We start from the raw sequence: 26,048 nt of genomic DNA, 5'->3' as shown, positions 1-26,048 counted from the left end.
AATAATCGGATTAGAAATCGGATGTCAGCTGTTCACTGCTGTCAAATTAGGAATGAAAACAAATTAGAATAAACAGCTGTTTTAATTGAATGGGGGCACGTAAAAAAAATTGCGAAACGTTGCATTACATTAAGTAAATTTGTTGTAGAAGTCTCAATATAAAACATGCTTCTACATAGAGCGTTATGTCGCAGCTGGACCCGGCAAATTGCGTGAGTACTTCAAAGATTTATGCTCACAAACGTTTATGTATTATTAACAAAAAATATTTGTATACAACAACAGCGAACCATTATTGCCCAGTTACAGCAGTAAATTACTACGGCCGCGTACAATAATAGTGCGCTCGATGCGTAGCAGTCCACGCCATCAGCGTCCACCACGCAGCGACAGCCTACAAACATCGCCACCATTCGAGAATTACACTTTTGGTGGAGCAGTGCCGCCAAGTAACGTGGTGAAGGCTCTTGTATTCGCTGGCGCGGTATTATAAAATAATTATGTGGAAATGGTAAATTGTTTAAATAATCATTTTTTACATTCTTCAGTTCAGTGTTGGCTGTTTCATGAGTGTAACTATACTGGAATATGAGAACACACGTAATATGATGATAGAAAAGGCACGTCAAAGTAAATTTCCTTGGCTACGAAGACAAAACGTCAGCCAGGATAGAAATATGTGGCAAGAATTAAAACAGGAGTTGAAACACCATTGGGATAAACTGACACCCGGTGAGCGGGTGTTTGTGCCACTTTGCGCACTGAATGTAATAGTATTTGGACTTTGGCGCGTACCGTCATTGCGGAACACTATGATGACTTATTTTTGTTCGAATCCTGCAGGACGTAAGTTTCTTCAAGAGTTTTCTAAAGGGTTAGAAATATTTTAAAAATATATTTAATATATCTTTTTCAGGTGCCGTCTGTTGGCCAATGTTCCTATCGACTTTCAGCCACTACTCAATGTTCCATTTATTCGCCAATATGTATGTTTTGCACAGCTTTTCCAACGCCGGCGTGTTGTCTTTGGGAAAAGAACAGTTTTTAGGAGTCTATTTGAGCGCGGGTGTGATTGCCAGTCTGTCAAGTATTATATATAAAACGGTGACTTCTAAGCCGGGACTTTCAATAGGCGCGGTAAACTTCTTTTATATATGAAAAATCATATAGGTATATAGTTTTATATTTATTATTATTTCATCAATCCTTGAATTCCAGTCCGGCGCGATAATGGCTATTTTGGCTTTTGTTTGTGCTAAGTATCCAGACACACAGCTAAGCATATTATTCCTGCCTATGCTGAATTTTTCGGCGGGAGCGGTAAGTTTCTATGCAAGTACGAATAGTTTTATCAAAAGTAATCTTATTTTCGTTTACTACAAAGGCCATTAAAGTTATAATGGGATTCGATCTAGCTGGTTGTATATTAGGCTGGAAGTTCTTTGACCATGCTGCCCATTTAGGTGGTGCTCTTTTTGGACTGTAAGTTGTTAATACGTAATCCATATGATTCGAAATTTCATTTACGTATACATTTTTACAGTTTCTGGGTTTACTTCGGTACAGAATTATGGCAGAAGCGGATACCGTTTCTGACAATGTATCATGATTTGCGCAAAACTAAATAGCAGTTTTAAAACAAAAGCTTTTATTTTAAATTCAAGACTAGTTAAAACACATAATTTTGTGGTCAATAATAATTTTAAATGCGTAGTTTGGTAAATTATTATTATTAAGTAGTGAAAACCACATATTTTTATGCATACTTATGTATTTAAATCGCTAACGTTTTTCATGAGGCAAAAACAAATAAAAGCAAATCTTATATTTTCAAATCACTCGAATTATTTGTTACTTCTACTTATATAATATTTGTTTTTACGTTAAAATAAGGCTATTGTCAGTCTAAGGTTTCTTTCTCTTGTTATCCGGCGGTACACTACACTGAGCATCAGTTGACATTATGATTGCTACTTTTTTGTTAACTTGCTGCCTGTGTTTGATTTCTACTTTCCTCTGTAAGAATTTTTCGCGAAGTTCATCTGTGGTTTCGTACTCCGGAGCATACGATATATGAAGTATACCGCCATAAAATTCTTGTGCATCTAAATACCGCTTGGCAAGGCGCGCTGCCAGCACTTTTGTAAATTTCACATGATACACATCAGTGAAGGCTTCTAACTCCACTATAAAGTAAGTAATAGATTAATAACATATTTTGCATATCAACTCTCTTTAGTTAACCTTTTTTTGCCAACTCCTCTGTAACACATTGTATAAATTCAATATCTCCACAGCGTTTCAGTTTACACTTGATCTCTTGTTTCAAATTAATCTTTGGCACTCCAAATACTATAAGGTGTTTTGATTCATTTGCTACAGTGTAGACCTGATGATTTTGTAAAAACCTGTAGATAATCAGATTATAAATTAACTTGTATAAAGTCAATGTTATACCTTAACAGCTCTTAACCGCCGACCTCTTCTGTATTCCAAACGATTCCTGCAATAATTCTGTCTTATATGATGAGTTGCACCTTTGTTTTCATCCATATTTTACACTTTTCAGATCTAATGAGAGGGAATATCTTGTTTTATTCAAAAATACACTATTTACATCTTAAAACTATTTTATGCTTTAACCATTGCCTTTTACTTGCTTTTTCAATGGCTTAAACATAATTTTGTTTACTAAGATGAGATAACTATTTAAAATCGAATTGGCCTCCAAGTATTATCGACATTTAAAAATTGTTTAATTATTATTATCGATTTCAGCTGGGTCAAATTCACCACCTCTTTCATACCCAGTAATTCTCAAACTTAAAGAACTATAGACAGAGAACGTAAATGAATTTACGTTCTCTGCTAACGCTCTATTACCAGAGAACGTATATAATATACGTTCTCTGATTCTACTCACAAAACCAGCTGTTAAAAGCACCAATCTGTTTTTATTGTTCCTTTGATCAGAGAACGTATATCATAGAGAAGACAGAGAACGTATATCATGATACGTTCTCTGCTGCAATATTATTGTTTTTGCTTCAGCTGTCATTGTTGACAGTATATAATGCTACCAAATACACATGAAAAGTTGAAAAATCGAATCATTACAAAAATGTCGCACCTAAATTGATTTTAAAATTTTCCTTTGCAAGCATTAATAAATTATATTTCGTCATATTGTTATTGAAAATAAGTGCGTGTAAATACGAAAATGATTATGGACAATTAAATGTCTAATTCCTAATTATATTAAAAGTCGGTGGTTTTAGTTGGTTGGAGCTGTGAAAAATCCAGGTAAACAGTGAAGTGAAATACAAAAGAAAAAACAAACGCTATTATTAAAACGTGATTTTGTTTGTACATATTACATTTACACTTTTTTAATTGGTTTTACAAACATTTATTATAAACTAAATTTAGAAGTTGTGTTTATTATGTGAAGACAGTAATACCTATAAGTATTGAGAACTCCAGCAACATAATGTACTGTGCATTAAGACAAATATTATACTTTTCTGTAGAGCAAATAAACTAGGAACCGATAAACATATAATATATTCGACATGGCTGCAATGATTAAGATATAAAATTACTCGCCCAACCAAAGGAATAAGCTTGTGGAAAAATGCCAGAGAAACGGAATACGCCACATGAACTGCGTGTCTACAAGATTGTGATACTTGGAGATGGCGGGGTTGGTAAATCGGGTAAGTTAGCACAGTCTGTCAATTTGAATAAAACATAAATTAATGAAATCCTTTTTTCTCCATTTTAGCTGTCACCTTGCAATTCGTAAGTCATAGCTTTACGGACTACCACGACCCAACTATCGGTAAGCTAATAATTTTAATAAAAATAGGAAGTATATCATATATAATAATTATTTGCAGAGGATTCCTATCAGCAACAAGCAGTGATTGATGGCGACGCCGCTCTGCTGGACATACTCGACACTGCTGGCCAGGTTGAGTTTACGGCCATGCGTGATCAGTATATGCGCTGTGGCGAAGGTTTCATAATATGTTACTCAGTGACGGACCGGCATAGCTTTCAGGAGGCGTCAGAGTATCGTAAATTAATACAACGCGTGCGACTATCCGAAGACATACCATTGGTACTAATAGCGAATAAAATAGATTTGGTTTTAGCAAGAAAGGTATATTCCTTAAATTACTATAACCTCAAAACCTTAAAAAAAAAATAAATAAATTGCTTTTAAACAGGTAACCACTGAAGAGGGCAAAAATTTGGCAAATCAGTTTGGCTGTCCGTTCTTTGAGACGTCCGCATGTGAGCGACATTGCATTGATGAACCATTCTACACGCTCGTACGTGAAATACGTCGCAAAGAGGTAAACAGAAATTCTATATATTTTTATTTAATATTTGAATGCTATTGTAACGTAACAGGCACAAGGCAGTGGCACAAGTTCCGAAAAGTTACATTCTCGTAGGCGCAGCCGCTGGTGGCGCATACGCTCAATATTCGCTTTAGTCTTTCGGCGCCGCAGAAATCTTAATTAGGCATGCGCCTATGCATAAGACCAGCTAAATGTGTGAATTAAAGTATACAATCAAATTGGTATAATTAAAAACGCACACAAGAAATCGGCGGTGATACTGGGATTGCAACTGAGACGGTTGTATACGCAACATATAATTTTCATTTTCAACTAACAATAACAAAAGCATTTAAATCAGCAAACTTTCCTACTGCTCAAATCAATTTATAAGTTCTTTGCCAGTACTAATAAGATATGTGACATCAAGTGTGTAAACAAGCGTTTGAAGTTGCTTAAGTTAGCCAAGCTACGACTCAATATAGATTTTCTTAATTTATTTCATTTCTAATAAATTTGTAATTGATTTATATTTTTAATGCATACAGTTATATTGTAAAATTAATAATTTTAAACTATTTAATATTTTTGGTTGGCGATATTATTTTTATAACGGTTTGCTCAAATGTCAAAAGTGCAAGGCAGTGAAGAAGTCATAGTGATTTTCTTTTGTGTTTTTGTTTTTCCTTCCATAAGAAAATCGTGTCGAAAGCTCGTGTGATAGTTTTGAGTGTTAAAAAGTAAAAAAGGCAAACTATTTAAAGAATAGTGCGTATTTTTCAAAAATCTCTCTAAAACAGCAATAAACTTTTCAACCTGTCCAACAAATACGTATGAATGTGTATAATATAAACATGTACTACTAGTGCATAAAAATGTATATACATACATATTCTATATATATATACATTATATTATGAATGCTAGAGCATGCAACATGACAACTAATATATTATAAATGTTATACAAGAAGTAAACAAATACAAATTCTTAAAATTTTACTCAATTATTAAATGAATCTTAAATAATAATACATATTTACGATACTTCCGTAACACAATTAGATGGCTTAATACAATATACAAAAATAATGGATATGTTAAGTGTAAAACAATAACCAACTAGTTAATTTAAATAGACCTTGTTAATTTTATGCAAATACAACCACTTGAAAGCTCTGAGACTTTTATCCCAAAAAGTGATAAACAAACTAATTAACTAACTATTGAATGCGCCATTCAGCGCGAATTCTATACGGGCCATATTATAATTATAAGGATCTGTTGAAAATCGTACTATCAGTCTGCGAAAATTCCCCCTCCTACATATTGTACTACTATTAAAAATTGTTACAGATGTGTTATCTAGTTGAAAATTTACATGAAAAATGTACTCAACATAAATATTTTATTTTGAATTGTAAATTCAAAATAAGTCATACTATATAAATATAGTTGAAAAACATATATATATATTAGTTATAGCATTAATTTGAAAAGCTTTAATATATTTATATTTATTATTTTTTATTGTTAAATAATATGTAATTTATTTTAATTTTTTGCCTGTTTTATTTATGAAATGTGTAAATATGTATTCATACATATGTATGTACATCTTATTGTACCTGGGTGAATAATAATAATTTTACAAGCACAAACATTACACAAACACTCGGGTAACAAGTTCCAATAAAAAATTATAGCATAAAAAATCACAAGATTATAGCAGATTTGAGATGGTCAACTATTAACTACACAAAAAATTGAAACTGTAAGTTCCTTTGTTGTTAAATGAATTATTTAAAAATATATTTATTGTCGTTTTATTTTTTGTTTTTGTTTTTAGAAATAAGTTTAGTTTTAATAAACCTATTTTAATTGTTTCTATGTAAACACAATTAATGTATTAATTGAATGTATTCAACTTATGTTTTGTACAGATGCATATTATTTTAATCACAAGAGACAAAAAACAATTTAAATGTACAGTAAGTTAAATTCTCAACTAACATCAAAGAAAAAACTTATAAACTTAAATATGTTTATTGTTGTTGTTTAAATTTTCGTTAATTTTAATTTTCTGTGTACCGTGTACAATTATGTTTTATTTTCTACAGATAATAATAACTTTCGTTAAATACTTGGATGATATAATTAAATTATTGATGAAAGCAAATGCTTTAAAATCAAAAAAGTAATTAATATTATACTTTATGTCTCTTAATACCATTATAAATAAAATCAGAATATTGCGAGATGGAATTTTGTTTGATTTACTTATGTATGTGGGTGATAGCACTCATTTTAACCACTCAAACTTTGAGGTTAGGTTACACTATAAACTTATAGAAGCAGCAGATATTAATAACGCTTAAAATTACTTTTAAATTACTAAATGAGTATTATGTCATGTCCTTTGGACGAAGAAAAAATTATACATTTACGATGTTTTTAATCGCTTTCGCTGATGACGTCACGTTTCCGGTGCTAAAAGTCGTAATTTTATACCCGATTTCGATATTTGTACTAAAGTAGTTTCAATATATGGGCCCAATAAGAGATTTTGTATAAATGAACTTACTATATACTTAAATGTGTTTTAAAAACAATTCTTTAAAGTTCTTTTTACTTGTATTTATAAAAAAATTGGTATATCGCTCACAATACACAGTATGCAAAATCGTAAGCTATAGATACCTTAAAGAATACGCGTTAAGAAATATATGGCAACACCGCGCAACAATGGAACGTGCGATTTGTTTTGGTTTTTCGTTTGCACGTTTTTAAGTAGTTGATTTGGAAATAACTACTTTTTCTAGAAAAATAAATTATTATAATGAAAGCTAAAAATAATAATGATAAAAATAATAAGCTGCGCCAGCGGCTTACACAACTATTTGAGAAGGGAAATGTCAAAGTAAAGCAAGTTAATAGTAATGCTCAGAAAGACGAGTTAAAGACGAAACTTCCTATCAAAATGAGCAATGCTCATAAAGATAAGTTGAAGACGAAGCCACTTCCAACAAAAATGGGCAATGGTCATAAAGAGGAGTTAATGACGAAACCGCTTCCTAAAACATTGGAAAAACCTAAAAGTAATATAAAAGTTTCTACTAAAGTAAAGACAGAAAATAATAGAAAGAGGAAACTTCAACAAAATGATGCTATCAAGGAGGAGAACATATCAAGCACCCTTTCAAAAAAGAAAAACAAAAATGTAAAAACAGTTGGCAAAGCTAAGCACCATGAAGTCAAAGTGACTGCAAAAATTAATGGCAAAGCTACGGAAACGTGCAAAAGCACTAAAAAAAATACAGTTGTGAAGAAAAAGCCAAAAATTGATTTGCCTTTGGTGCAGCACAATGGAAGTAATAATGTGGAAACGTCGGGTAGCGAAGATAGCGATTATTATTATGATTCCGATGAGGATTATAGTTTCGAAGATGACTATGGACAGTATGATCAATATGACAGTTATACTGATGGTTCTGATGCTTATTCCGATTCTGATGAAAGTGAGCACTATTTTGATGACTATGGCTATGAAGACTCTGATTCTGAATACACTGAATGCGAAAATGAGGAATACCATTATGACTCTGATGTATTTTCGGGTACTGATCCAGATTATGAACTGCCACGAAATGTGGCTGAAGATCTAGTCATACACAAAGGTGGGTGACAGTATTAATTTTACAAATATACTTACTATAAAAGTTTTTAAATGACCACAGGCACTGCACAGAAACATGATTTAGGAGAAGAGTATAATGTAGACTTCGATAGTGATAATGATGAGCCACAAGTCATTGAATTGGTTGCCGAAAGTACAATTTATGAAATAAAACAACCGGATGCATATGCCAAAACTGAGTTACATAAATTGAACCTGCAGTTTGTGCCACCAAATAAAGCACAAATAACGGATGGCTTGAAACAAAAAGTTGAAAATGCAAATGACTGCCCACAACTAGTACCAATTATTAATGAAGATGGTTTTCAACTGTACAACTCGGAGAGTGATTACAGTTCATATGAAGGATTAAGTGATGAAAGCTCTATACCTGATGAGGATATAAACCTGAAATACACTTCAAGTGGAAATGTTTGCGATAGCGATTGTGATAGTGAAGATAGTATACAAAATAAGAAACGAAATCCCATTTTTAATATAGGCATCGTTAATGTAGAAAACTGCATTCCACAAGAAAGTAGTCGAGGTGTGATTAGTTCAGATGAAGCTGAAATTGAACGACCGATTTTTGATCTACTCACTGCCGAAAAGTTACATACAAATATTGATAAAGACAATTTTATTACGGTTAGTATATGTGAGAGAACAACGACGCCAAAGCAAGTGGAAGAAACAGTTGAAAGGAATCATGACGAAGTAGCTACAAAGAAAGGTTCTGAGGAAGAGGTACAAAATGCCAATGTCGATTTGCTTACACAGACCGTAAATAAAGAAACCAATCTAGAGGCTGGAGAGGAAGCTACAAGTGATAATGTTGATTTGGCCACTCAACATATGAACGTGGTTGGCGCAGCCGAGGAGATTGAACCCGTACAGGAACGAGGTACTTTTACCTCAATTTTTATAAACGCTGTCAATTCGAATCTTGTGCTTGTGCTGGTGAAAGAACCTTTCTATTTATATGGAACAATTTCTGTAACACTACTGGCAGGTAAAGTAGAAATATACGGCTATAAGCCGCGCCTTAATGAAGAGGTGGAGTTATTTTCACCACGTGGCTGTTGTAGCGTTGATATAACCAGCATTCCATCAGATCCTTCAACCAAAGATAAAGAACTCGAAAATTCATTGGATCCTCTGCGATCAGCATTTAGTTTAGTCGATTTAGAGCGAATAGAGAAGGCTTTTGAAAGTGGTCGGGATGCATTGCTGCTATTAAAGCGTAATAATCGTCGAAAAAAATTGAAAAATATTTTCAAAAAATATATGAATGAAAATGTTTTTCCTAACATGAATTCCATACACACAGATCGGCCGCTCTATGCCAGTGAATACCTACTGGATTGCGTATTAAATATAGCTACTGAAAGATCTTTGCGTATACCTAAGGAGTATCGTGAATTATACTTTACAAAACGATCGAAAGTTGTACTCGCCGGTGGCAAGTCGGTGGGAAAGTCGACGCTTCTCCGTTATCTTTTAAACCGTCGCTTGGAGCGTAGTGAACGTGTGCTTGTCATTGATCTCGATATTGGGCAAGCGGAACTTTTCACACCTCAAACGGTTTCATGTACTGTTTTAACACAGCCTTTACTAGGACCTGGCTTCTTTCTTAACCACCAACCTACACGTGCGTACGCTGTTGGACACAGCAACATAATACTTTGCGCTCAAGCGTATATGCGCGCCGTTAAACAACTAATTGAGTACTGTCATTCAAACAAAGAATTCGCGGAGATGCCGTGGTTGATTAATACAATGGGTTATAATAAAGGATTTGGCTTGGAAGTAATGCACGTTATTACGCAACTAATAAGACCAACCGATGTGGTGCAATTGCAAAGTAACCGAGAAATAAATAATTTCGATATATTATTGCATTCACATGCGCTAGCGAGGTTGGATCGTACGATTTACACGCAGGATGAATTCAAAGCGGAAAAGAGTGATTTACCAACGCTGGAGTACCGGCTGCATGTCTTATCTTCGGCTGTGTTACAAGAAAGTCGCTATCAACGTGATTGGGAAATGAGTGCTAAAGATTTGCGTTACGCAACGTTTTTATCGCGACTAAGCGAGGTGTTGCAAGGTAGCGCTGAATGGCTGACTGATTGTGTGCCATTTGGGTAAGAAGAAATATTTATTAACCTTAATTGACCTATCAGAAGAGAACGCATTTTTCTTTTTTAGTGTTTTTATTGAAAAGCTACACCTAGTGAATTTGGTTTCCAATAAATCCACACGTGAAGAGCTGCTACACGCTTTCGAGGCTAATTTAGTTTACTTGTGTAGGTGGGAAGAAGGAAATAGCGGACCGCTCGAATGTTTTGGCATTGGTGCGTATTAATTACTTTATATTTGTTTAAATATTAAACATATTATTTATAACAGGCATTGTGCGTTCTATTGACCTCAAAAAATTATACTTGTTGCCAGCAATGCCTTACGATACACTAAGCGCGGTCAATTGCTTAGCCTTGGGTGAGATGCCACTACCGGCATCGTTGCTCACAAATCAAGGGCCCAAAGTATCTAATATGGCGGCTTATCTTTACAATACTGTTGATGCAAAAACTTCCAAATCGATTAAACAAATTTACCATCGCCCATCACAATTTCTGACGGGAAAACATAAAAATGTGCTCAACGAATAATGTATCAATTACATTTCATGTATTCTCTATTAATGAAATAATGAGTAAAACATTAAGTGCATTACAAACCCGGCTTTTCATTTGAATTTTGTATTGTATTTACTTAAAATCATGCAGCTTCAAAAGCTAGATCATTAATGCGACAGTACATGTCTGCCTTTAAGTATTCGACGCATTAACACACGACGTCCTTCTGGTGTTGACATACGCTTATCCCAACCATGAACGTTAATGCGCTTAACTTCGCGTGGCTTGGGAAAGTGACAACGGAGCTTTGTTTTCAGTATGGAGCGATTGAAGACATGTGCATCTCGATTTATTATAACTTGTGCAAAATTAACAGCTCCAAGAAATGATCTGTAAATTAGATTAGATTATTACCACATCCAATAATAGAGATCTTTTTAAATACCGATTTAAAACATTTAAGAAAGACATTTCTAAGCCGAATTAAATTAAGAGCAAATTAAAATAAGAATTATGTATGCAGTTGATATTGGATTCTTATAAGTAAAAAATCAGCTGTTTGGCAGCTGGTATGTTCAGTGTGTGCTAATGCTGCCAGCTGGCTTATTAATAATTTGTTATTAAAAATCTCTTACCAGTAATTTTAAGCAAACGGAATTATTTCCAAAAATTTGCTGTTTAAACTTATTTTTACAACAACAAGAATCATGCAAAATCAATTTAGATATGCTTCCTTTTTTTAACTTTTTTAGAGGATAATATAATAATATGGTGACTTTAACAAATTGGTAAAAGGTAGCGAAAACAAAACCACCACTGACAGCTGTCATGTGTGGCGTTGTACCTTGCGCAGCTGCTTTGCTTATTTTAGCCCATAGTACTCTCTTGCTCGGTATTCGTTTTTACCGCCGACGTTTTATGTTCATTCAAGTGCGAGCTGTGCTCCAACAATAAAGCTAACTAGTTTTATAGGCTTTAGTGAATTATGTGTACCGAAAAATCGGGAAATTAAGAAAATGTAAAATAAAAGTACATAATAGTGATTTATAATTGAAATGACCAGTGAAGTTTTAAATAGTGTATAAATTGTGTGAATTGATTGATTTTTTATAATACCTACTAGTTGCACTCATAGCTGGAAATTAGGTTTTTCACGTAATAAATAGTTACAAAAAAAAGTTTTTTAATAAATATTTTACTTACCTTTGCTCGGTTTTATATACCTACATTAAGTATACTAAAGTTAATAACTAATTAATTAGTTATTTAAAGTTGAAGTGAATGAAATGAAAACTACTAGCAAAAGAACGGTTGCGGCCTTTGCATAGGCTTGGATTATAATTGCATTACGAAAGGTAAGCACCAGTACAAAAACCTTCACAAGTCACTGTAGTTAGTATGTACATATGTATGTATATAAATGTATTTGCGAATATACTACATAATCGATTAAGTCTACATATGTATATGTAAGTGAATATGTATGATGAACTTCATATCCGTACAAGCAATTTTTTTCCAAACATCCACACAACTTATTTCCTCAATTGTAAATTCGTGATACCTTTGATGTTTTGACTAGGTATCGTGGCTGCTCCAACTCTATGAGTTTTACCCCCAAAAAATACAGCTTCATTTCCAAGCATAGTAGCAGGAAAATCGATTTTTGCTTTGCTCTGTCTGCGATGATAAGTAAATTGAATTTGAGATATACAAAAGTAGCAAGCAATAATGGCCAGGAGTGATGTGTTTCAGCCATATGACAATTACCAACGAGTTAAGTAAGAGACAGCATCGTTCTTCCTCATCATCACCCACAATTTGAATCTGGCAAAGTTACTGGAATGCATAGTCAGCTGTCGCTACGTAAATTTGCAGATATCGCATTAGCCGATGGGCGTTTGTGTTGTGTCCATCAGCGGCATAGAATATTTACTTTGTTGCTTCAATCTGCACATTTCACATAAATTTCATAGGCAGAGAGTGGAATTCAGCATTGGATGCGCGAGGGAGGATTAGAAAATCGTGTGTGCTAATATATATATATAAATACTTGCATTGATGATAAGTTCTCTGCAATTTATTATTGTTGTTTTTGCGCGCGTACAAAGGGAATTTGTCAGTTGCACCAACACCCTCATCTTAAATCATTTTAACGGCGGATCGCCGATGAGGGCAGCTGGTGCGCGTTCAGTCGGCCAACCAAATGACTTGTAAAATAGCGCCGGTTATATGAATGTACATATGTATAAATGTATGTTTGTACATTTATGTACGCTCACAGCTAGAGGGTTGAGTTGTTGGCAGCCGTGACACAAAGAAACATGAAATTGAAAATTGTGAAAAATTCTTATGTATTTATTTCATAAAATCGAAATCTGACCCAATTTTTGTTTTCAAAAAAAAAAGTATTTAAAAAAAAATTAAGCTACTTCATTAATTAGTAAATTATATGCAAGTGTATTAACAGCAAAGGATAATTAGCTTTAGCTGCAATGAAGTTGCGATTTAGTTATAAAGATTTAACCGATCAGAACAAAATTCGGAGGTTGTAACGTTGTATTGACAATAATCCACGCAGATCCTTCGTGAAGATATCTCTTCAAATACAAAAGTCAAATTAAAAAGGTTTCTATACCATACATTTGTATGGCAGCTATATGCTATGGTAATATGATATCGGAAATTCCGACAAATTAGCAGCTTCTTGAGGAGGAAAGAACTTGTGCAAAATTTGAGATCAATATCTCAAAAATTTCGGTACTAGTTCTCGTATATACAGACATACATACATGGCTAAATCGACTAAGCTCGTCATGCTGCTCATTTATACATATACATTTTATAAGGGGTCTCCGACATTTCCTTCTGTGTGTTACAAACTTCGTGGCAAACTTAATATATGTATGTACCCTGTTCAGGGTACATTAGTTAATTTTTTCTCTCTTCTCTATATTTTTTTCGTAAGTAAAAAATTTAGCTTTTCCATAAAGCAGAAACTCTGTACCATTTTATAGCTTAATGGCTTCTGCGACACCTGCAAAGAATGTTGCACGTATTTCACCGATAAATGATACAAATAAATATAAGAATCTTATTTTAAACGAAAAAATGCTAGTTTAACGTCTTTTGCTAATTTAGCCAACCATTTTGGGGGAAAACACACCACATCACCTGCAGACAACCTGTCCTTATTGCTGTTATTGTTTTGTTTGGTTGCTGCTACAGCATAAAAATATCCTCTGTTGAAGCACTTAGAGTAGAGAAGCGGCGCAGCGCCCAATTAGAGAACCACTGCACAAGAACCAACTCCACTGTGCGCTGTGCTCATCTCATCATCTCAAGCAGATTCTTTAGCGGTTTTGCGTTGCTTTGCGTATTTACTAAAATTACGATTCATAATTGTTTTTACTTGAACTCACGCCCGGGTTATTCGAGTGCGTTCTGCACCAAAGTGGCAGGCAGACACTTTGTGTATTTAAATGTGCACACATCTGTTCATTTGGATATTCACAAGTACAATTGTACGTATGTATATGTGTGTGTATATGTATATGTCTTTATTTTTATTTATAATTGTGGGTTGTTTTGTGCGGTCGGGTGTACTTTCTTTAACAAACTTCACTTTAAAGTGGAGTGTGTTTTTATTGTACGCCTCTATAATATACTATATACATACATACATACAAACACATTTGTACATGTCGTCTCTATACGAGTATATGGGCGCTGTTTAACGAAAGTGCCTGTGGACTTGTTTGTGTTTATGAATCTACTGCAGTTTTGTATGTATGTGCATATGTATGTATGTATGTAAATAAATTTGGTCAGCTGAAAAGAGACTTTTAAAGATGATATTAATATTATACTTGCGTATGCATGTAATTATGTATTTGTAAGTATGCTTTATGATTTCTAAAATTAACGTAATTATTCAAAACTTAATGAAATTGTCTGAGTAATTGTAATTTATGTACTTAAATACTTACATACATACACTTAAATGTGTCCGCAAAAGCTATTATTGGAATGAAGAGTGTCGAATTTTGGTGTTTGCGTCGCCGAGTTGAAAGGTGGAACTATGAGAAATTTCAAGTCAGCTGCATGTTGAATGTTGCAGACGGTTATCTCTGTTTCGTGTTTCTCGTATGTTTGCTAGTATTGAAATCATCCTCTGGCAGAATTGTTCCCTGAAGCTATTCATGTTATAAGGTCGAAAAATTGTTATTGGGTCTATAACTATATTCGAATAATATAGGAATGCAATTTTCGATATCCCGTTCTGATGTGAACCGTATTCCAGCGAGAACGTTCTGCATCGACTAGAACAAGTTAACTTATTACTTACCGATCCATACAGGTTTCGATCTTCAAAATAACAGTCCTTGGCCTGATCTGTTGTGGGAATTGTAATAATCACTAATCACCTCTTTGCAGGTTCAATGAAACCAACTTACTTAATTCCCCTCTCTCTACGGTCCGCACTCGTCGAAACAGCTTGTTTCCTGAGCCTACCGTAGTGATTTCGATGACAGTTAACGTTTTTTTCCCCAAATAAGGCCTGTATAATATTTAAACAACAATAACAACAATAACAACCAAAACAAATGACAGTTACAAGGGGCAAGGTCTGGGCTAATAGGCGGATGAGGCAAAACTTCACAGCACAGTTTTCCAAATACTTTTTAAACGGTCTTGTAACATGAGGCCGTGCATTGTCATCATGAAAAATTATTGCCTTGTAACTAGTCGCGAATTTCGAGTGTTTTTCGACAATTGCTAATTTTTATGCCATTTAAAAGTCGGTTTGAGTTCTATGGTTCTCTTAAGTTCTAGGCAGTTATTTGCACAGTTAAACAGTCGATCCTATGGCTCGGTTATAGAGACTATATGGCATTTTGAGAGCGTGTGGTGTTTGTAGCGGCAGAAAATATTCTTGAGGTAATTTCGTGGGATAGTGCCGAGTTGATAGTCCTCGGCCGGATAAAAGTTCGTTCCGGTTACTTAGACCCGACTGTCGTGGGAACGTGGCAACGTGGGATGCTGTTGTTGTAGCAGTGGGTACTATTTTAGAGAATAGTACCGATTTGAGAGACCCTGTCTGATGGAATTAGTGATTAAATATGCTTTCTTGCTGCAGAAACCGGATATAACCTTAAGTCCTTATAATTGATTAGACCAGGACACAACTGCAGGAATGTATTTTTATACATATATATATATAGTATATTAAGTTCGCCACGAGTTTTGTAGCACCCAGACCCAATATTCAGCGTGACGAGCTGAGCCGATTTAGCCATTTCCGTCTGGCTTTCTGTATATACGCGAACTAGTCCCTCAGTTTTTGAAGTCTTTGTATGAACAACTATTTTATTTGACAAGATATATTGACGAAATTTGCCATAGATTATTCGTCAAGGCAGAGCTACAATCTCCAAAGAAACAGATCGGAACCTTATATCATATAGCTGCCATACAAACTGAACGATCAAAATCAAGTTCTTGTTAGGAAGGTTTGGTGTGGAAGCTTGTGAGTGGTATTGCGGTGCAACCGTTTTTTTTTTCCTTTGAAATTTAAACGTCAATAAGTACCGTTATTACACGCTTGTCATTCACAAAGGTGTGGAAATTATGACAAATAAATTGAAGATTTTTGTAACACTCGATTTCCTTAGAAATCTATTAGTGATAGCACACAAATGCGAGCGTGTATGTGTATGTAATTTTAATAAATTGACGACTTCATTGATTAAATGAGCCAGTTAAACGCGAATGTCCGTCCAATTGTGCTGTGCGCGCAACAGTAGTCAATATTTCTCTAACAATTCGTGGAAAAAAAGCATAATAATTGCTCGGATGAATGTGATGACATATTTGTGTGTAGATATATGTATATATTAATAAATATGTATGTACCATATGTACATATATATGTATGTACCATATGTACATATATATGTATGTACCATATGTACATATATATGTATGTATGTACATAATTATGTGTGTATATATATACATATATACTGATAGTATCTCTGGCAATAGTGATCGTTCGAATATAGCTCAAACATACAAACATACATACATACATATTTACATATACTCTAGCACATATTCGATGTCGCTGAAACAGAAACTCTTCATTGTTGCCATAATTACAAGCAATTAAACTTCATCAAATTTTTGATACGGGTGCGGCGGTGCACGCGCTGCTGCTGAGCCGTTCGATTGCCGCCAGTTCGAATAACGCCAATTGCCGGCAATAGTATAGTCATATGTAGATGTGTGCGCGTGTGCATGTGTGTTTGGGTATATGCATTGTGGGTCGCCTGCTGCTCACTTTTGCTTTATTGTGGGCTCCCGACACAAACGCACCACACATACACACACACACACTTTCAACGATCGCTTACTCGTATTTCGTCGATTCAGTTCTTGATTAATTAAAAAAAAAAACTATGAAAGAGCCGCAGTGCGTTGGCCGCCCGGAACGCCGCTTCAAGCTATTGTCACGCAAATCGAGAACATATACGGCCTAATCTTACTTGCCACACACATACACACTCACACATGCATATAAGCCTTTCTTCGGTTAACCAACAACCCACTGGTTAGACACTTTATTGAGCGATGCTTTCTTGATTTTTTTCATCAAAACTATCAAAAGTCATAGCGTACAATAGAACAGCAACAACAACAATAGAAACATTGTTATTTGCCGCCAATGTTGCATGGGTGCGCGGCATGCCATTGGTAAAGCATTCAAGCTGCTTGTATTCTGCTAAAGCTGGCATGTATTCCAATAATTGGTGGCGACGAGCAGGCAGTTTAACACACACACACACACACACACATACATACATGCGGCTGCATCGCATTTCCAATATGCTCGTAGAAGGGTCACAAGCACAAGAAACACACACTTACAAGTCGGCCTGCATTCACTTCTTTAAGCGTCTTTTGTTCGGTTCCTGTCTTCTACACATGCACTAGCGTTGCGCTCCTTTTGGTGTGTGAGTCATCACTTAATTCATCAGTAATTACGACTTTGATTCAGTTCGATTTGTAGCCCCATTATGCAGCTCCTCGCCTCGTCTTGCCTCGTCTTGCCTCGCCTTGCCTCGATTGTGCCTTTTTATTGTCCACTAGAAACATGAAAACAATAGAGAATGATTACTTCTTAAGTAGAATCACTTAAAAAGCGAGGTTATGGCATCGTGTAACCACAATAAATATCTGGCAACCCACACAAAATGAAACAGTCAAGATAAAGGCAGAGAAGAACGTCGGCAATAATAGCGGTGATCGGCTCATACCTTTTTGAGCACAAAATTCTTCGTTTTAAAAACAATCTTCCGCTTTTTAAGCGCAATCTCCTTCTATTTAGGAACAATTTTCTTTTTAAGAACAATGTTTTTTGTAGCGAAAGCCGAGACGACGCAGTCGATGACATAAAAATAAAATATTATCAGGCATGTACACGCAATAAAAAGCATTAGAACAAAGTGCTTTTACCAAGCTATGGACCTCCGTGTAGTTTTCGAAGGCAAGTAGTGTTTTGTACTGTCATATCAGGCGCTTTAGGCCTAGTTGTTAACGAAGATATGCTAAATTACACCTTTATATTGAATGTGTGTGAAGACTTAAGACACTTTATAACATTCGTTTCCTCTTAGATATGCTTCGAAAGAAAAATGTGACGCATCTCACTCCAGAGACTCCAATAAATATCATATAAAAGTTTCTTTTTGGCTTTAAATATTATACTTTTAAGTTAATAGCTTTTCTTTACAATTTTTTGTTTTATTTAATACTTTTACTTGTATATCATATTTGGTTTCAAAATCCTAAATATACTTGTTGTGTAAAATTCATTCCTAACCCTATTTTTGAAAAAATTTGTAATTTTTACTACTTACATTTGACAACAAAACGATTTTTCTATGCTAGATATTCCAGAAGTGGTAGTGCTTTCAAGAAGTCGGTTTCGAATCATTTCATAATTTCATTTTATATACTGTCTATATACAAGTATTTTCTTTTTCAAAATAGCGAAGAGATCGCATACAATCCGTAAAATACTTGTCGGCGTAAACTCGCTTAAAGGCTTTTTCTCTTTTTTAACTCACCAACATCCAGCAAAGAACATAACTTTAACGGTTCTTTGTATGTATTAGTATATTGCAAGCTATCTACAGTTTCGATACTTCTTCGCTGTCTTTCATATGCAGCTGAGTTGGGTAATCGATTCATCGCTATCATTAACCGATCCTTGTTGGGACTAACTGAATGCCGGAACTCCTTTGATTTTGTACATTCGCTGAAAAATTTGTTTTTTAACAGCGAAACTATTTAAATTAAAGCATCTTCATATCCATTGTGTTGAGTTCCCGCTAAAAATGTTGGCCAACCTCTCTCTATTTAGAGTACCACTTACGGTAATCATGTTTTCTTAGCATAAACTACCTATACCTACTAAACTACCTATATATGTATGTATGTAGATTTTAGTAAATGCTTTGATGATCGATCGTTTTTGATGGAGTGCGTTCGTTCAAAATAACGTCAATTTCGCTTGTGGATATGTCTAATAAGCTAAAGGAGGGTTTCGAACATTGTGACATTGTCTTGGACAAGAAACCATCATGCCAAATTTCGTCAATAAATATGTATGCTTTGCTAAGTATGAAAAAACTAAAAGGGAGCAGAAAGTGAATGAGTAGAATTGCGAATAAAATGATTTTCTTAACATTTATGTTTTTTGTGTTATAGTTTTAAAGGAATATATAATATAATATATTCAATATATTTTGCTTGAGACTGTATCGCTCCTTACTGCACTGTTTCGTATCAAACTTAGCATGTCTCGTGTATCAAAAAATATATTTTTTAAATATGAATTTTTCATATAAAAGCGCAACATTATTAATCGTCTTATATACTTCCGTATGCCCCCTCTTTTTGTTGAACCCCCTATACATGCATATATAGGTATTTATGTAAATACAAAATTGGAATTCTCAAGTGCCTCTCCCACTACAACACACCTAAGTACCTACATAGAAACATAAGTACAAACAAGTTTTCAACACTTGGAAATGAGAGTCGTTGCATGCAAAATGCTCAAAAATCAAGACTGACCACTCTTCTCGCATGAACTGTGCCTGTAGTTGTGTAAAATCTTTGCACGTTCGGAACACTTCGGTTACTCGGGTGTTTATGAGTGCAGCGTGTGCATGATCAATCCTTTACGATCGCAAACTATTTTCATACATTTCTTGAATGCAACATACATACTGATGTATATATGTATGTATGTATATACCATACATAAGTACTTGCAACAAGTATACTATAAACATCGTGCTCCTTGGCGAAGCTTGCAATGATGTGTTGCACTTACTTATACTCACATACATACATATGTTTGTATGTATAACTAATGTATATACCAGTTTTTTTGCCTCTGGTTTTCACTTTCTCTGTATTTCACAATCATTTCTTTGTGCTTCTGATATTTTGTGGTTGTTGGCAGTTGATTGCGATGCTTGCGAAGCTATTTCGGTGCTACTCGACTGCATTCGACTCGATGTAACCTATGTTTTCTTCATTTCGATGTCCTCTTTGAATAATGATGTTTTAAGTTCATGCTAATAGCTTTAAAAGTTCAACTCCATATCAGCATTTTGCGAAATTTCGACTTTTGATTTTGTCTAACCGCAGACCTCACCCATTTATTGGTGATAAATCTCTTGTGGTTCCTTAGAGTTGGAGTCGAGAAACGTTCTGATTTCGAAGAAATCTACATGTATTTCAGAAATACTTTTCCTTGATTCTGTTAGCGGTTTTAATTGTTACCGCTCTTCTTGGAACCAGTCCCTTCTTTTCAGCTAATTATTATTTGCCAAGTTTTGTCAAATATTCAACAAAAACATTCTTATTAAATCGGTAAAACTCAGCTGTACCATATTTTCCCGTTACTATACCATATTTTACCGTTGAAGAGCATATTGGCTCCATTTTTGTTTAAATCTAGATATTTCAGATTATAAGATCGCCTTATTTAAAAGATATACCTCTTCCTTTCATTGTCATTAGCTACCGGATCGTATTTTCGACTACCTGATCTATGAGGACACATAAAAATATTGATTTTGTTGTATTTAACGTATCTCAGTTCAAATTAGCTTAAGTTTAACCTCGTCAAATGTATTCAATGTCGAAATTTGTGAATATTGTCCTAGCACAGTATTATTTCGTAGTCCTCGGAGCGCTATTAGAAGATGCTTTCTTCTAAGCCCTTTATAGTTATTATTGAAGAGGAAAAAATAATTTCCTAAATAGTTTTGAGGTATATAGCCTAGTCTACAGCCCTTGGACAGATAAAGAACAGAGTTAACTTCGGCAACGTAGAAGCGATTATTGTTTCAACGGCGATCCATTGAAGATCAACTCTGCCGTTTATGAATATGGCTTCCGGTTCGTCTTAGGTTTCTTTTGATTCGATATGGGAGGTATTTATTTCATAAACCGGGCTTCATTACGTTTTCAGTTTATTTGTTCGGATTATGCTTATTATGGTTGAAATATATTTTTAGATCTATACATACTTATGTATGTAAGTATATCTTTGTAAGTATTTGTAAAACATAACAGTTATTTAATTACCGTTATGTTATTAAATTTTACCCAAAAGCGTTGATATGTAGTTAATGCCGGAGTAGTTCGCCAAAGTACAATCCAATCGCCCTACAGATGTCTGTTGTTGTTGTTTGTATGCCAGTGCTTATACACTTAAAGTCTGCTTGCGCTGTTTAAACCCCTTTCAATACATACAAACATACCCACGGTTACATACATATATATGTACGGGTATATCCATCTATACATCATTCGCCATTTTCCACTTTGGTGGCTCCCATCCCCTTAACCTTATATTTGCCATTTCCAATTCTAAAGTACATACACACATGCATAAACAAATATGTATTTGTTATTGTATTAGTGTCTGCCGCTGTTCCAATTACGGCAGAATTCTTCCGCGCTCGCTGCGTAAAGTATTTTGTTGTGTACACGAAGTCAGTCGTCGTCACACATGCATCTGCTGCGCCTGTTTGGTGGAGTAGTGCTGACTGTTGTTGTTGTTATTTGTTTTGTTTAAACATTTTATTTCGGTTGCTTTTAGCTTCGTTTATGCCGTTGCCACTGCCACTGTCGATGCCGGTTGCCGTTGCCGTTGCCGGGGCTATCGCCGTTCCAGTTCATTGATGATGACAACCATTTAGGCTTTATGCGTGCATCAGGCAAAAAAGCAACAACATAAAGTACAAAAAATTCGAAAAGAAATTGAGAAAAAAAGTCAGCGCTTGCACAATCCCTTCAAAACAGTACAAAATTACAAATACAAATATGTATATGTATATATGTTTTATGTATATAAGCTATATGTTTTATGGAGTATGTAAAAACAAAATTTGTAAAATATATTTACATATGTACTATATACAAATGTAGTATAGAAACACTATTACATTTTTAGCAGTTGGTATTAATAATATGACTGTGGCTGTTTGTTTCAGCGTGTGGAATTCTTTTTGTTTCTCATTTTTCGTTTTAAGGTGTTTTTATTTGGCACTTTTTCACTTGGTGTTCGTGTTTGATATTTCGTGGTTGTTGTTGGTGCGTAGCGCTGCATTTTCATGTATTCATTGCAGCTTCTATGCGCACGTACGCCTCAACAGCGTATGTAAATTTATTTGGCTGTTTGTCTGTTTGTAGGTGTGTATAGAAAGCTTTTTTTGGTTCACGTTTTGCTAGTGAGTTTTTACAGTTGAATCTGCATAAATACAGCTCGCATACTAAAAACCCGTTTTTTATACCCTAAACAGCGTATTATGAGTTTGTCGAAGACCCTAACAAATATATACGAGTATAAATGATCAGCGCGATGAACTTAACCGGTTTAGTCATATCCGTTTGTCTGTATTTCTGTACATACGGGAACTAGTCTCTCAGTTTTTGAGATATCGATATGAAATTTCACACACGTCCTTTTTTTATTTTTGTAAAGGGTATTATTTCTTCGGTAGCTTCGGTTCAACTGAAGTTAAACATTTTTCATGTTTTTGTCTGAAATTGCAACGAGCTAGAGTAAGCTAAGTATCAATAAGAATTCTCTTGGAATTGAAAGTGACAGCTCAGACTGGCCAAAATACTCTTCCTTTGATAAAAGCTTCGATTAGAAGAGGTGTCACTGAAATAGCTTAACAAAACTAGTTCCCTTACATATTCGAGCCTCCAAATCTAGTTCCCATCAATTGAGTGAGAGCGAAAGCCAAACATCTGCTGATACTGTGCACGTTAAACAGAGCACAAAATCGCAGACGGATGGGGATCTGATATGTGAAAAGCATACTTTCCGACTCCTAAGATGGCCTGAGGAGTGGTAAAGAACACACACAAAATTTTGTTAAACAATATCGCATTCTAAATGTAAAATTGCACTTTCTTTGTAGCTTTCTTTAGAGAGACCAGAAACCCGTTGTTCCAAATGAAGGAAAAATACGGAGTTAGCGTTAAATTTACGGAAAAGAGGAATTTCATAATTTTCGTAGCATTCAAATCGAGATCAAGATCAAGTCTCTACCGGAGTATTCCAGAAAAATCAAAGATGTACTGAGTAGAGTAATATTGAAATGGAGTTTTACACATTTAATTGTAGGACTGTGCTGTAAGCTACACAAGATTGGAAGCCAGCCATCGGACTCATTATATTCGTATTGGCGTCAATTTTAGTCATCAGAGGACGGTTTTCAGATTGATTGCTCTTTGGGACTGTCATCACCACTTATCTTGTAAAAATCCATAGAACTATTAACATTATTTAAAAACGGCACTTGTTCTCAATAATTTCATTATTTTTTAAGAGTATTACCCAAACAGGTTCTGTAACTAAAAGGAGCTATTTATGCCATATTTCACACAATATTTATTGGGTATGTCCTCTACATTATTTTTTTAACAGTACTTGAGCACAAAAAATCAAAATTTTCGTCAATGAAAAAAATAACTTTATTTTCAGTATTTTGCACAACTTTAAGTTGGATTGTGAGAGCAGCTTTTCATTACAATTCTTAAGTCGTTTTCATTTCAAAAAGTGCAAGTTTTGTCGAAAATACTCCAGCTCCTTTTCTCATGTGAAAACAAAGCTACTTATGTTTTCATTAAAAAAAGAGCTTTCATTCACCACACTTAAGGTATTTTTACCTTTGTACAAGTCTTCATTTTTAATTTTGGTATTCATTTATTTACTTTTTTTTTTTAATTTTAAGAACCTCGTCGGTATTTATTTATTTTACTTCTCTTTTATTTGATGTTGCTTCATTTGTTTGCTTTTCATTCTCATTTTATCATTTGGCTCGGTTTTCATTTCGCTTTTTTTTAATTTTTTATTTTTTTGTGTTTCCTCTCGCCTGCGCTTTATTTGAATTAAATTTATGGTGACTCCAGCGCACAACTTGTTGGCCATATTTTAACTTACCATGTGTTCTTGTAACTGTTTATTTTTCTTTTGGTATTAATTGCTGCATCAACGGCATTTTGTTTACATACGTGACGCATACGCCCACAAACGCATATATATTCATGTATGTGTGAATGTGTATGCATATAATTTTCCGTTAATCACCCGCATTGACCTTTTGCCATGCCTTTTTAAGCTGACAGAGCGCATATTGTAATTGTACTCTCATTACCGTTAACACAAAATATACATAATGCTCGACAAATTTTCCCATAACCTCAATCTCATTATAAATTTATGTATTTATTAAAGTAATTATTCGAAACAAATATGATTCTGTTTATTCGAGAGCTTAAAATTATTTGAATTGCATTTGGAAAATATTCTAACAAATAATTATTATTTACTATATACTCACTTATTTACTATATATAGATATGTAAGTATATGTACATATATTGACCTACATACTTTCGGCTTTCAGTTTTTTTCAAAGGTGATTAACCCATTCAAAGATAAGATACACAAAGCATTTAAGTTCATTTATGCGTTTCTGAAAACGTGATAAACAAAGTTGTCGAATTTCATTTGTTCATTTGTATTTCTATTATTTATTTGTTTATTTTCTTCACCAAATTTGTCCACAGTCAATAAGTTGCCTATTAATTTTTACAGTTTATGGAAATTAATTTTCACTTTCTTTCATTGTTTACGCTTCGTTTCCACTGGAGGAGCGCTTAACTCCCATAACGGTAAATGAAAACGAGCATATCTTTGCTTTATGTTGGTTAGTGAGTTCTGCCGCATAACATTTTTACGCACACGAAATAATCCAATTGGAATTCGTTAAATTGAAATGATAACCAGAAATTGATAAGAAACACGCTTCACCTGGCAGTCACTATGTGCATGTATATGTGTGTTCGGTGTGTCACCGACTAGCGAGTTGCGCAATCTATATTAGTTAGTGAATGACTTATTTTTAACTCCTCTTAAAGAACGCCGGATAACCAAAAATATTTTTATTTTTTTATTATTAACACTAGAGGATGGAGCTATTTATGTAGCCGAAATTCCTTATCGAAATTATATGAAGATCTAAAATTAAAGAAATATTTTCTTCCGACGCTTTCCTCGGCGAATCTTCGCCAAGCAAGTGCAAATCATTGAGTATATTTTCTATCCTTTATGAAACCCATTAGCCGTTTAAATCAGTTTGAAACCTTATATGACCCTACTCAAGCGATAATTTATAGAAAATGTTCGATCAAGCATCTTCCGAGGACTGTTAATATCATATCTATGATTACACTTACAGTGTTTAAATTTACTGTGACAAAATTTCCAGATGATTTCATAACATCATCAACAATTTTCGGTCTCTAAACTTAAAAATGATTGATATGTTTACTTCCTTCATTGAAGAGTTTCTAAAAACTGGCTGAAGGGTTTAGTCCAGTCTAGGATTTACAAACAAAAACACGATTTTTTATCCACTTTAAGGCTCTAAGAATATTATCATGCCGATAAATAATATTAAAAAAATGTCTGTCCAAACCGTTGCAGTGTCAAATCGTCCGCGACAGTCAACTCAACACGTAAAATTAGTCCTGGAATCATCACCTGTAAAGGGCCCTCTTGAAATAGGTCATTCCGTAGGTTGACTCAGTTGTCCCCATTTTGTATACAAATTTCAATAATTTTATTTTTAATTTATTCTTTAGAAAGGTCAAAATTTATCCCTCTTTTTTTACTCCCAGAAAAAATTTTCACAAGTAGGCATTTTTAGGGCTCTAGACTGCCGTTTCACTTAAACGTCATAACACAGTTGAGACAAATTATAAGTCAAAAGCAGTT

General features: G+C 34.3%; 6 protein-coding genes across 10 annotated transcripts in view; 4 read left to right on the top strand and 2 right to left on the bottom strand.

Moving 5' to 3' along the window:
• The first annotated feature begins 50 nt into the window (after positions 1-50).
• rho-7 (rhomboid family intramembrane serine protease rho-7) lies at positions 51-1,835 on the top strand. The gene is made up of 7 exons (XM_014240506.3): positions 51-212; positions 286-484; positions 549-846; positions 917-1,137; positions 1,219-1,320; positions 1,385-1,482; positions 1,544-1,835. The coding sequence occupies exons 1-7, from the start codon at positions 166-168 to the stop codon at positions 1,626-1,628; spliced, it is 1,050 nt and encodes a 349-aa protein (XP_014095981.3). The 5' UTR covers positions 51-165; the 3' UTR covers positions 1,629-1,835.
• On the bottom strand, positions 1,823-2,782 carry LOC106621577 (RNA-binding protein 48). 2 transcript variants are annotated; one of them, XM_036378294.2, is made up of 4 exons: positions 2,661-2,782; positions 2,458-2,571; positions 2,245-2,389; positions 1,823-2,186 (listed from the first exon to the last, which is right to left on the bottom strand). In XM_036378294.2, exons 2-4 carry the CDS (start codon positions 2,551-2,553, stop codon positions 1,906-1,908), a joined length of 522 nt encoding a protein of 173 aa, XP_036234187.1. In that variant the 5' UTR covers positions 2,554-2,571; positions 2,661-2,782; the 3' UTR covers positions 1,823-1,905. The 2 variants fall into 2 exon arrangements, with proteins under 2 accessions (XP_036234187.1, XP_069964180.1); XM_070108079.1 differs by having other exon boundaries at positions 2,458-2,781.
• Positions 2,783-3,075: 293 nt separating this feature from the next.
• Positions 3,076-6,608, top strand: Ric (Ras-related protein interacting with calmodulin). Its single transcript, XM_014240508.3, has 6 exons — positions 3,076-3,303; positions 3,531-3,716; positions 3,785-3,841; positions 3,900-4,165; positions 4,233-4,361; positions 4,420-6,608. The coding sequence occupies exons 2-6, from the start codon at positions 3,635-3,637 to the stop codon at positions 4,531-4,533; spliced, it is 648 nt and encodes a 215-aa protein (XP_014095983.1). The 5' UTR covers positions 3,076-3,303; positions 3,531-3,634; the 3' UTR covers positions 4,534-6,608.
• Positions 6,609-7,112: 504 nt separating this feature from the next.
• On the top strand, positions 7,113-10,767 carry LOC106621584 (polynucleotide 5'-hydroxyl-kinase NOL9). Its single transcript, XM_014240516.3, has 4 exons — positions 7,113-8,025; positions 8,086-10,171; positions 10,236-10,381; positions 10,437-10,767. The coding sequence occupies exons 1-4, from the start codon at positions 7,188-7,190 to the stop codon at positions 10,697-10,699; spliced, it is 3,333 nt and encodes a 1,110-aa protein (XP_014095991.3). The 5' UTR covers positions 7,113-7,187; the 3' UTR covers positions 10,700-10,767.
• Positions 10,697-11,254, bottom strand: mRpL34 (mitochondrial ribosomal protein L34). The gene is made up of 2 exons (XM_014240517.3): positions 11,112-11,254; positions 10,697-11,056 (listed from the first exon to the last, which is right to left on the bottom strand). The coding sequence occupies exons 1-2, from the start codon at positions 11,135-11,137 to the stop codon at positions 10,834-10,836; spliced, it is 249 nt and encodes an 82-aa protein (XP_014095992.1). The 5' UTR covers positions 11,138-11,254; the 3' UTR covers positions 10,697-10,833.
• Positions 11,255-11,530: 276 nt separating this feature from the next.
• The window catches only part of Dg (Dystroglycan), a 67,090-nt gene continuing 52,572 nt past the window's right edge, over positions 11,531-26,048 (top strand). Inside the window, exon 1 of one of the 4 annotated variants that reach the window (XM_070108075.1) lies at positions 11,531-12,021. The gene's annotated coding sequence lies outside the window, so the exon portion shown is untranslated. The remainder of the gene's footprint in view (positions 12,022-26,048) is intronic. The other 3 variants (XM_070108076.1, XM_014240509.3, XM_036377249.2) reach the window with 3 other exon arrangements.

Source organism: Bactrocera oleae, chromosome 4 (genome assembly GCF_042242935.1).
Source record: "Bactrocera oleae isolate idBacOlea1 chromosome 4, idBacOlea1, whole genome shotgun sequence".
Taxonomy (NCBI): domain Eukaryota; kingdom Metazoa; phylum Arthropoda; class Insecta; order Diptera; family Tephritidae; genus Bactrocera; species Bactrocera oleae.
The sequence above is the reverse complement of the archived record's forward strand: the minus strand, read 5'-3'. Positions and strand labels throughout refer to the sequence as shown.

What these genes read in the sequence shown, in the direction of transcription:
- LOC106621577 (XM_036378294.2), bottom strand. Translation starts at nt 2,553, where the DNA reads ATGGATGAAAACAAAGGTGCAACTCATCATATAAGACAGAATTATTGC. An exon ending in GGCGGTTAAGAGCTGTTAAG is followed by an intron (nt 2,390 to 2,457) that starts GTATAACATTGA and finishes CAAAATCATCAG; the next exon opens with GTCTACACTGTAGCAAATGA. An exon ending in AGAGGAGTTGGCAAAAAAAG is followed by an intron (nt 2,187 to 2,244) that starts GTTAACTAAAGA and finishes CTTACTTTATAG; the next exon opens with TGGAGTTAGAAGCCTTCACT.
- rho-7 (XM_014240506.3), top strand. Translation starts at nt 166, where the DNA reads ATGCTTCTACATAGAGCGTTATGTCGCAGCTGGACCCGGCAAATTGC. An exon ending in AGCTGGACCCGGCAAATTGC is followed by an intron (nt 213 to 285) that starts GTGAGTACTTCA and finishes ATACAACAACAG; the next exon opens with CGAACCATTATTGCCCAGTT. An exon ending in CTCTTGTATTCGCTGGCGCG is followed by an intron (nt 485 to 548) that starts GTATTATAAAAT and finishes TACATTCTTCAG; the next exon opens with TTCAGTGTTGGCTGTTTCAT.
- LOC106621584 (XM_014240516.3), top strand. Translation starts at nt 7,188, where the DNA reads ATGAAAGCTAAAAATAATAATGATAAAAATAATAAGCTGCGCCAGCGG. An exon ending in AGATCTAGTCATACACAAAG is followed by an intron (nt 8,026 to 8,085) that starts GTGGGTGACAGT and finishes AAATGACCACAG; the next exon opens with GCACTGCACAGAAACATGAT. An exon ending in GCTCGAATGTTTTGGCATTG is followed by an intron (nt 10,382 to 10,436) that starts GTGCGTATTAAT and finishes TATTTATAACAG; the next exon opens with GCATTGTGCGTTCTATTGAC.
- mRpL34 (XM_014240517.3), bottom strand. Translation starts at nt 11,137, where the DNA reads ATGTCTTTCTTAAATGTTTTAAATCG. An exon ending in TTCTTAAATGTTTTAAATCG is followed by an intron (nt 11,057 to 11,111) that starts GTATTTAAAAAG and finishes TCTAATTTACAG; the next exon opens with ATCATTTCTTGGAGCTGTTA.
- Ric (XM_014240508.3), top strand. Translation starts at nt 3,635, where the DNA reads ATGCCAGAGAAACGGAATACGCCACATGAACTGCGTGTCTACAAGATT. An exon ending in TGGCGGGGTTGGTAAATCGG is followed by an intron (nt 3,717 to 3,784) that starts GTAAGTTAGCAC and finishes TCTCCATTTTAG; the next exon opens with CTGTCACCTTGCAATTCGTA. An exon ending in CTACCACGACCCAACTATCG is followed by an intron (nt 3,842 to 3,899) that starts GTAAGCTAATAA and finishes AATTATTTGCAG; the next exon opens with AGGATTCCTATCAGCAACAA.